This window comes from Scatophagus argus, chromosome 19 (genome assembly GCF_020382885.2).
Source record: "Scatophagus argus isolate fScaArg1 chromosome 19, fScaArg1.pri, whole genome shotgun sequence".
Taxonomy (NCBI): Eukaryota; Metazoa; Chordata; class Actinopteri; family Scatophagidae; genus Scatophagus; species Scatophagus argus.
The window spans coordinates 4025775-4036059 of NC_058511.1; the positions used below are offsets into that span (position 1 = coordinate 4025775).

At 41.7% G+C, this 10285-nt stretch overlaps 2 protein-coding genes across 4 annotated transcripts; one reads left to right on the forward strand and one right to left on the reverse strand.

Moving 5' to 3' along the window:
* Positions 1 to 373: 373 nt before the first annotated feature.
* On the reverse strand, positions 374 to 3487 carry nup43 (nucleoporin 43). The gene is made up of 8 exons (XM_046373417.1): positions 3222 to 3487; positions 2724 to 2846; positions 2498 to 2575; positions 1873 to 2035; positions 1573 to 1708; positions 1320 to 1471; positions 1083 to 1199; positions 374 to 913 (listed from the first exon to the last, which is right to left on the reverse strand). Exons 1-8 carry the CDS (start codon positions 3339 to 3341, stop codon positions 684 to 686), a joined length of 1119 nt encoding a protein of 372 aa, XP_046229373.1. The 5' UTR covers positions 3342 to 3487; the 3' UTR covers positions 374 to 683.
* A 69-nt stretch (positions 3488 to 3556) lies between these two features.
* On the forward strand, positions 3557 to 10164 carry pcmt (protein-L-isoaspartate (D-aspartate) O-methyltransferase). Of its 3 annotated transcripts, none has more exons than XM_046373419.1 (8): positions 3557 to 3889; positions 6257 to 6361; positions 6468 to 6499; positions 6928 to 7032; positions 7166 to 7286; positions 8186 to 8271; positions 8463 to 8689; positions 9197 to 10164. In XM_046373419.1, exons 1-7 carry the CDS (start codon positions 3709 to 3711, stop codon positions 8640 to 8642), a joined length of 810 nt encoding a protein of 269 aa, XP_046229375.1. In that variant the 5' UTR covers positions 3557 to 3708; the 3' UTR covers positions 8643 to 8689; positions 9197 to 10164. The 3 variants fall into 3 exon arrangements, with proteins under 3 accessions (XP_046229375.1, XP_046229374.1, XP_046229377.1); XM_046373418.1 differs by having other exon boundaries at positions 8463 to 8632; XM_046373421.1 differs by having other exon boundaries at positions 8463 to 8588.
* The last annotated feature ends 121 nt before the right edge of the window (positions 10165 to 10285 follow it).

Below are 10285 nucleotides of genomic sequence, written 5' to 3' on the forward strand. Positions count from 1 at the left end.
ATAAACCGCCATTGCAACAACCCTACTAATAATAAGTGTCATACAAAAAATATCATAAATTGTACAGTGTACACAGTGTGTTAGTGTGTTACTGGGGGAATTATTACAAAAGTTTAGGAAACTTTTGTACGTTTTCTCACTTCTGGACAATATGTTTACCTGTTACTCTTGAACATTCATGGTCTGAACTGGTCAACTTAATTTTATTTGTACATAATTTTAAGTTGTACGTAAAGCAGGCGTAATTTGAAAATGTCACCTAACTTTATTTGACAGGTTAATGGAAAACAATGTATACAGTGACTGATTTCTATTTTAACAAAACCATCAGTGGACTCATGAAGCATTTGCGTAAAGGCTTTTTATTTATTTATTCATTTGAATCAGTATGAAAGGACATCCATATAAAAGTACTGCTTGGTTGAAATAGTTGGCTTGGAATGATGTAAAAAAAACAAAACAAAACACAATTCAAAGATCCATCACAGCAGCTGCAATAGAAATGGCCAAATATAACATCTATGCCACATTATATGACAGTCAAATGCACCAGTAAAGCCAAAATATCGCAAGCAAACTGTTGAACACAGTATTGTCCGTATGATCAAGAGACCATAAGACAGGTCTCAACAGCAAAGAAAGAGATCTCCATTCACATCTGGTCTTGTGCACTAATATCTTTTTTAAACTGGGACTTGTCTGTTGACAAAAATAGCCTCTCCATCAGTCCCGCAGACAAGACATTGTCCAAGTACATCCAGACTGTTGACAGACAGCGTCTGGCTGGGCAGCATGTGAGTTGTCTCCAGACGGCCTTTACTGGTGTCTCCGCTGAGCCAGGCGCTGATGAGGGACTGGTTCCCTCCAGCTGGGGCCATCGCACTGCGAGATATCATGCTGCTATTCCTGCCACCTGGAAAACAACAATAAAACTATTAATATTTTACAAGAATTTTATTATTATTGTTACTTCAACACATTAATATACAAGCTTTTTATCACTTCATAATCTTGCTCACATCAACTGAAAAATAATTACTGTAATATTAAAATAAAATAACAGACAGAATATTTTGACTTGCCTTGTAAAAAGGAGGGCATATCTGAATGTGAGGAGGTCTCCCAGTGCAGCAGTGAACCGTCCTCTGAGCATGTGAACAGATGATCTGGGTTGGTTGGGTGGAAGTGGACCTCCCACACTGCGCAGAAACACATGTTTAAAACAGTCATTTCAAAAAGAGAGCTACAAACCTTCCATCATTTGACTTCTTCAAAATGAACTTAAAATTAAAATCATCTGCCCCCAAATAAAGCCTCACTTTCAGCAGAGTGTGCCTCCATGAGCGAGAATGGAGTACTGCCTTGTCTCACATCCCAGACACAGAGCATACCATCCTGCCCTCCTGTGGCCACAATGTGCTGTTGGTTGGGATGTCTGTCCACACAGTGCAGAGGAACCCTATCCCCTGACCTTTAAAAAAAAAACAAAACAAAACAAAACAACAACAACAATGGATTAGAACTGCTCATAACTGAAATATAATTGTTCGGTTAGAACTGAGGATGTCTTACAGGGAGAGAATCTGGGATGGCGAGTTACTCTGTTGTCTGAAATCCCACAGTTTGAGTTGGCCGATAGAGTTCACCGTCAAAATCTCTGTTGTCCTCAGGTAAGTCACAGCGTGAATCGTGCTGCTGTCCGCATTCTCTGGCAAAGGTTAAACAGTTCAATAAACATCACGTTAATTACATTACACTCTTACACTCATTCCGTGCTACTTATAGATGCTATCATATACTAAGAATTGTAATTCACTGCATAATTTAATGTGACATGATGGTCTGGCTACAGAGGCTTAATCTTCCTCTCACCTATGACTCGAATCACTCCACCCTGATCGGCTCTGAAGACGATGATCCTGCCATCTTCGCCGACTGTGACGATGTCAGGACTGCTACACACAACACCAGTACAGGGGGCGTTGTCACAGGGGTAATGATGTGCTCTTGCCCAGCGCTGAGAAACTGACACTGTCTGCAGTCAAGAGAGAGAAGACATGGGAAGTTAGAATATTTACCAAACCACAGGTATGTCACCTGTCCAGTAAAGCAGTGTGTCCAACATTCACATCCTTGAACTGCAGTAATAGTCTTTTGATGTTACTTCAGTAAAATTCAATAAAACACCTTGAGGCCATGATGCCAACAAACAGGCTTGGTAAGTCCGAGCCGGGTGAGATGTTTCTCAGAGTTCACAGGTTTATCCACATTTGTTACAACATATTAATGTCTTTAAAGTTATTTTAAAGATCCCATCCCGAAACATTCCTAATTACAGTGTTTGTATTTCAAACAGATTTTCATTTGTGAATGGCTTTAATCTGTCCCCATGTGACTCATTATGGCTCATTACGGATGCCCTGCTATGGTGACTAGATGTGGACAATGTCACTGCATCTAAAACTTGTGTGGAAGACACAACTAAGCCTGTACGTACCTGACTGTTTTGGTGGTGGCGGAAGACGGTGACTGCTCCAGTTGATGATGCAGTGACAATTCTGTCTTGATCCAAAAACTGTAAAAAAAAAAACCCAAAACAAACCAAAACAGAAAAAAGGACCAAGATGAAACTAGAAAGCACTGGTATCAGTTTGTTAACCCTAGCAGGTACCATGGGCACCTGCAGGCAGGTACATTAGCTGTGATTCCAATAAGTGTCTTACTTGAAGGTCCAGAACGTCTCCATCATGCTTGTGTTCACATAAAAGCTGTGGGTCTCCTTCAAATCCATCGTCGATGCCAGAAGTTCCGTGATTCCCAATGGACCAAAACGAAATCTTGTTGTCCTGTAACAGACACACACAGCGGTGTCATTTAATTCCAATTTAATCTGAGTTATTTCTGACCACCTGTCTTACTTGCCAAACGTCACTAAAGTCACTAAACAGCCATCGCAATCTCTCAGTTTAACAGGAATTTATCAGACATAGCTAGGGCACTCTTTGACCTTATACCTTATTAGTAACTAACGCTACCCATACAGAAAATCTAACTCTTGTCCGAGAAGTGGTTGCATGTCTAACGGACGCGTTACGGTTCATAACATGTCTTCAGTCGTGTTGAAACGGCTTCGAAAACGTGAGAGTCCGCCAACTAGCAAAATCGCATGTATCATAATCTCGTTTATCACAAATATTCACATTAAGTGACAACTTGCCTACCTCGTTATCCCATGAGCCAGTCGCAAAAATGTCTGGTTGCTGCAAAGACGAATGCGATACAGGTCGCCATCTGCTTTTACTGATTTTCTGGGACACGTATTTAGCATTTATACTCTCCATTGAAACAAAAAAACTGCTTCACCTAATTTAACTTACAACGACTTTCGGTATTAGCTTAGCATTCATGGGCAACACACGTATACGCGCCTGCTACTTTGTACGTAACTACGGTTAGCCGGTGAGGTCAAACTACCAAACAGCCGACTTTTTCCCTCATATTTACTACTAACAAGTGTCGCACTCCACTTAGCGGCCACCGTCTATACTGCGGCAAATCTCCTCATGCACTGAGTGAGCAATGTGGCCATTTCCCTGTGCAATTAACCATGGCTAAGCTTTATACCTAAAAAAAAATATTAGCAAAATGACAACTCAATTCTATGAGGGTATGTGTTAGAAAGGCCGCCCTGCAGTAAAATCACTTTGAATGCCTGGTGACGTATCCGCCGCTCCGCCGTCTGCTCTGGAGGTTGTCAGCTTCATCGGCAAAACAGTTGGCGCAGGCGCGGCACTGACAGCTGCTGTCTACTTACTCCGCAAAGTCTGTTTAATAATGGCCTGGAAATCTGGAGGAGCCAGTCACGCAGAGCTTGTTAACAACCTCCGCAGTAAGTCCAAATGTTTTGTACGGCGGCGGCACCGATGCCTTCACAGGCAGTTCGCCCTAAAACGGTTTAGTTTGTGGGCTGAGGTTAACACCAGAGCGGTCGCTAGCTGGTTGCTAAGCTATGTGGTATGTTGTTGTTGACCTAGCGTTACCTCTCTCCACCCCTTTCCCAAACCACGTTTACGCGGTGGAACGGATGCATGACTTCGTTTTTGCGAAAAGTAAAATAAGCAACCAAGACACAAACGATGTCTTTCTCGTGTGTAGCCACAGAATAATTGTGCAGCTTCAGGTTTGCGTATGGTTAACTTAGCCTGCTAGCTCTATGTGCGTCATTTGGGACGTTGTAGCTAGCTGTTAGCAGCAGCAGCGCTGCTAAGTGCCCTGCCCACATCCATTGATGGTTATCTCTGTGCCGTTCACTTTGCTTTTCTGTTTGAATGACAGTGACAGGTGGGAATGTGGGGCTAACGTTAGGTTCTACGGTGCCTTTGTTCGTGGGTGATTGAAAATGACAGCATGCTGTGTCACAGTTGCAGCTAAATGTTTAGTGAAACGGTAGTGGCTACAAAAAGGACAGTGACTCACTGTAACGTTACCTCCCTGCTAGACGACTGCTGTCTGGTCTACTATGGTTTGTGCCATCTATTCCACATGGTTTATTCTGCAGTCTGTCAATACAAGTGCATTGTGTGAGAAACTCAATGATTGACACATCGTTATAGCTACATGCATGCTGTGATCTGACATGAACGCTTCTCACCTGCGTATAGCAAAATGATACTCAGTGTGATCACACCTGAAGACTTCAGTATCTAGTAGAGCTATTTATATTCTGCGCAGTTCAGCATAGCATTGCAACAGATAGTTCACCTGCCAAAAGAGGTATGGTTTGGGAACAGTGGCCAGCCATGGTCTGGTTGCTTTTAAATGAAAGCAAAAGCATAATTTGTACATTACTCAGCGTTTATCTTTCTTGGCCATGTGGTTTATTGTTGACCACATGGTGAAATTTACTGATGTAGTACATGAGGAAGTTACAATCAGGTCTTCAGTATGCAAAGCTCTGTAATGCAGGATAATGAAATCCACAAGAACAAGTAAATTGGTCTTTCACCAAAAGGGCTTTTAGTCAGATTCAGGAGCATTCCCTTATGAACTGTGCTAGCTATGCAAACAGATGTCCTCCAACACGTTTTTAAATTAAGACGATTAATTGACTACTATGTAAATCTTTCATTAAATATCCACTATTTGTCCTTGAAGTGGTCTTTGTTTGTTTTCTGCTCCTCTTTATTGAACACTGAACGTTGAACTCACAACTGAACTGTTTGCACGAGCTGGATATAAGCAGGTCACACTCAGGATGCATGCTAATTCACAACCCTTTTTTATTGTTTGTTTAGTCCTGAGCAGAGCTTGAGACTGATCAGTGCACGCAGCAACGGCTCACACAGTTTCTTTCTGAATCAGTTTATAGCCTAGAAACAACATAAAATTGGTGTGCTTATCTTTTGGCTCACACAGACAGTTTTGAATTCTGAGAATGATTTTTAATAAGCAGCTTGAAATGTGCCAGTAAAGGTTATTTTAATTTCAGAAATCTCTAGTAGGTGTCATCTGGCAGCTTGTATGGTTTATTTGTAATGTATCCTAAAGCGGCACATAGCTCTGAGGGTGAGCGGAGTCGGTAACGAGAGCAGCGCCGGCTGTCGTTGGCTCCTCCTGCCTTTGGCCCCAGCTGCTACAGGAACCTGTTGTGAGGGACAGTCCTTAAGACACTAACACGTCCTTTTAGTGTCCTCCACCACACGTCCATAACTATTTCTCACCGACTGTAATTCATTGACACACGAAGCACTGACATGCTGACTTCACCTTGTCCTGCTTTTTTTCCCGATATTCTCAATTCAGATTTTTCATTCAAATACCAATTGTCTTGGTATTTCCCGCTGCTTACTCCTTGCATACGTAACATAGACTCATACTGTTTTTCTCTTATTACCATAGTGGTGGGTGGTATGGGTAAAATCCTCTGGCAAAGTACATTTAATTTTATATTTTTACTGTATCTCTGGTTAATCCAGTAAATTAGATATAAAGGATAGATAACAACTCTGATGCTTGACAAATTCTCACACTATAAATCATATTATCACACATCCCAAATATGCCAGTAATTGTAGTAATTGGTTGTGTGATGCCTAAAATCCCTGAATTCAAATGCTGTCCTTGCCTGTGTGTTATTTTTCTTTTATGTATTTCTATTTGCATATGCTGCACGATTATGTAAGATATTCCTGTGTGGTGTTTGTGCTCGGTCATGTTTCTATAATGCACAATGACACAGACTCTTCTGCATTCCCAGAAAATGGCATTATTAAGTCAGACAAGGTCTATGAAGTCATGCTGGCCACAGACCGAGCCCATTTCTCTAGGTGTAATCCATACATGGACTCGCCACAGTCAATAGGTACGTCTGCTCATCTGATCGCTCATGCATGGCGGCACACTTTGAAATGCAGTCTGATGTCAGAGGGATGAACTAACCAACTCTGTGCTTCTCTTTTAACCACAAGGCTATCAAGCAACCATCAGCGCTCCACACATGGTAGGACTTTAAAAGACTCTCAGACATTTTCACATCCTGTGAAAATTGCAGTTTTTTAGTTTTTCTGTAACGCTTGCACTCATTCTGTCGTTCAGTAAGATAACAAAGAGAAACAGAGAAATCCAAATTATCTTCTAAGTTTTTATTCCACATCAAACCCAATCGCATATTTTTAGTGGATTACAGAGGCAATTAACCATATTTAAGCAATTTTATGTATTTGTGTTGGTTGTTAGTATTTTAGCTTTGTCAGATCTTTCTAGTTTGCACTTGTCAGAATTGTCAACCAAACTGATAACTTTGTCGTGCTGACAGACACAGAAAGAGATGGGTGGTGGTGCTGGCTGGCTGAACCTCACTGATCGGTTCAATATGAAACCTAACTGATAAGGTAACGCAGTTTCCTTCTTGCCTTCTCCTCCACCCAGCACGCCTACGCCCTGGAGCTTCTACACGACCAGCTGTACGAGGGAGCCAAAGCTCTGGATGTCGGCTCCGGCAGTGGAATCCTGTCCGCTTGCTTCGCACGAATGGTGAGCCACACATGACGGGTAAACACATACAATTTCTCTTTGGTGGCATTCTGATTCATTAATTAGCTTGTCAACCAGCCAACATAAAATGAGATTAAAACAACATTTATGTTCCTCCCTCTTTGCTTTACAGGTAGGTCCTAAGGGGAAGGTTATAGGAATTGATCACATCAAAGAGCTGGTAGACGATTCTATAGCCAATGTGAAGAAAGACGATCCCAGTTTGATAGCATCGGGCAGAGTCAAGCTACTAGGTGAGATGCCGCTGGTGAAAGGTAACGAGCACTTTGTCTTTCTTGTTAACAGAAGTTTTTTGGAAACTGTTTGAATAGCAGACATTACCACTGACTGTTCCTACAGTGTAATCCTTGCTGTTTTCTCTTTAATGGGAGAATAGACAGACAGTAGCTCAGCAGACAGGACAGTGCAGCACTAAATAATTAAGCATGGAGCACCTACTTTCACCTGCTCTGCAGGTGGGTGAGAGTGCTGATGCCACTATGTGATTAATTAATAGGCACGCTTTGTTTGTCGAGTTATATTTTTAAAAATGCAACCGCAGTGTTTTGACAGATTGTTGGTGTGTGCGGACACATTGTTAGTGTGGGATACCTATTTTGGTATGTTGCACAATGAATTTTGCCAAAAAAGAAAAATACACTTTCAATAAAAAATCAGAGCAAAACAGAAGAACACAACGTTAAAGAGTCTCTGGAGCGAAAAGGTGTGGGCTGAGACTAATGTTTATCGCACCTACACCTTTTACAGAACAGCTGCTTTTGTTATTTTGGTTGATTTTCAGATATTCCCAGTAGTGTTTTTTTGCACTTTATGAAAAAATCTATAAGCTAATCTTCAAAATATTACCATGTTACTGATGCAGCACCAGAGTATCACCAGGCCTTTTTTTTAATCTCTGGCCTTTTGCAGCATGTGATGGGAATTTGTCTGTATTTGTGACATTTCTTAGACTAAGTAGTTCACAAGCTAACTGAACTCATGATGAGTAAATTAACTTGAAATGAAAAGCACAGTGAGATAAAGACTTAAAGAAGAGCTGCCAGCAGTCAGTGTTCTCTGTGCAGTAGAAAGCAGACAGAAACAACAAGAATGAAATCACAGTGAGGAGAAACAGACTGACTGTGTGTTTCAGTGGGAGACGGACGAATGGGCTACAGCGAGGAAGCGCCTTACGATGCCATCCATGTCGGCGCAGCAGCACCTACTGTCCCTCAAGCCGTGAGTTCCTCTGAACACTTTAAGAGCTGATAATCAAGGTCACATTGTCCCAGTTCATTTTGAAATTGACAAAGAATGAATACCAAAGCTGAAAGGAAAAGGAAAACAATTTGTGATGTAATTTTATGTTTCGAACAGGATTAAAATAGCAGCGCTGGAATGTCTCTTTAAAAACCTCGTTTCTCTCCCAGCTTCTGGACCAGTTGAAGCCCGGCGGCCGACTGATTCTGCCTGTCGGCCCGGCGGGGGGGAACCAGATGCTGGAGCAGTATGACAAAATGGAGGACGGCAGCACCAAAATGAAGCCCTTGATGGGGGTGATTTATGTGCCTTTAACAGACAGAGACAAGCAGTGGTCCAGGTGGAAGTGACTTCCTTCTCCCCTTCCTCCCCCTCTCTCCTTCTCACAGTGGCAAAGGTGAAATGGTGTGGCTTGGAGCAGGCAATGGATCACAAGGGGCTGCGTTCTGCTGCTTGTTGGCATTTTTTGCTTCTTCCATACCATACCCACTAGCTGCACGTTTCCTTCATCTTTTTTTAACTCCACTGTTCCAAATTGGTTCAGTAAAACCTGCCTGACTGATGAAATTTGAAGTCCCAGTCATAGTTTTGAAAAGGAAACACAAAAGAAACTGAAGTAGCAGTGTGAAGGCTTGGTTTTAGAGAGCATGACCACTTTGTCAATTTGGATGCTCGTAAGACATTTAAATGCAACTTCCCCAATGATTCTGTTTGATTTTCTACTCTGTGAGATGTAGACGAAAACTGATAACTGTCTGGATTTTACTGTGAGAATGTGTGGTAATGTTTTGCACGTGATCCTAACTCTTGAATCTGTGTTTGCATGACTGCAGGATTGTCGTCCTTCTCGCACGTCGCTCTCCTTTTCCTGCCTTTCGTAACGTTCGTCTTCTGTTTCTCACAGGGATGAACTTTGAAGAGGAGGGCAGTCCATAATCCACCTTTAAGTTTGAACCTGGAGAAAACTTGTGTGGGGTCAAACAGTCCGTGACATCTTGTTCAAAGCATAGTAAAACATGCTCTTTTTGTTTTAAATCTAACAATGGACTAGAGTATCACATGGATGACAGCCCAGAAGGGTTGGGAAGAAGGACTGCTTGAAGCTCAGCACTGAAATATCGGAGAGCTTTTTTTTGTTTTTTTGTTTTTCTTTTCAGGCCTGCATCCTCTTGGTTGTTTTCCTTTTAAACTGCTGGACTTTAGGTTTGTTTTTGTTTTTGTTTTTTTTTGGTGTTTGATCATTTAATTTCAAATCGCCATTTTTACAGTATTACATTTCAGCAGCATCAAAGCTGAATGTAGGAGGGACGCGGGACAGCGACGAGGAAAAAGGCCTGAAACTGTTAGATAATTCACTTAGCTACAGCGTTGTGTGTGGTCCGTCTAACTGTAGACTTCTCTGCTAACACATGAGCTTTTAATTCCCCCTGCCAGCAGTACTAGGAACTGACATACAAACTCACACACTATGGCTGACGTAACCCACACATCCTGTTCAATGTGCAGCACTCTTAGGACATTTCTGAACATAGAGTAAGCAACGCATTGGCTCATGCTGAATATACTCCAAAGAGAGCAGAGCACTAATAACACCAACTCACGTGCACATGCAGGGCTGTGCTTTTCACCTGGTGATGTGTTGCTTTCTGCCGCTGGTTTTCCATTAACAATTTGTGCAGGCTCTTCTGGTGACTGATACTTAATAGGATAGTCACTGCTTTGCCAAAATAAACTCAACAACAATATAAAGCAAATGAATGTCTGTTTTCTTGAAATCAAAAAGCACATTTTATTTTGGGTGATTTAAGTGATGGATGATTTTTGGCTTTCACAGTTTCTGGAACAGCATATGAAAATAAAGAGATGCTTATGGTTTTGTGTGCCTTTTGTTCTCGATTCTTTTGTGTGTTTTTATTATGGGGTCTTGCTGGAACTACTGCAGAGTTTGTAAGGAGTTTTTTTAGGCTCAGCTGTGAGTAAACTAAATTTCTGT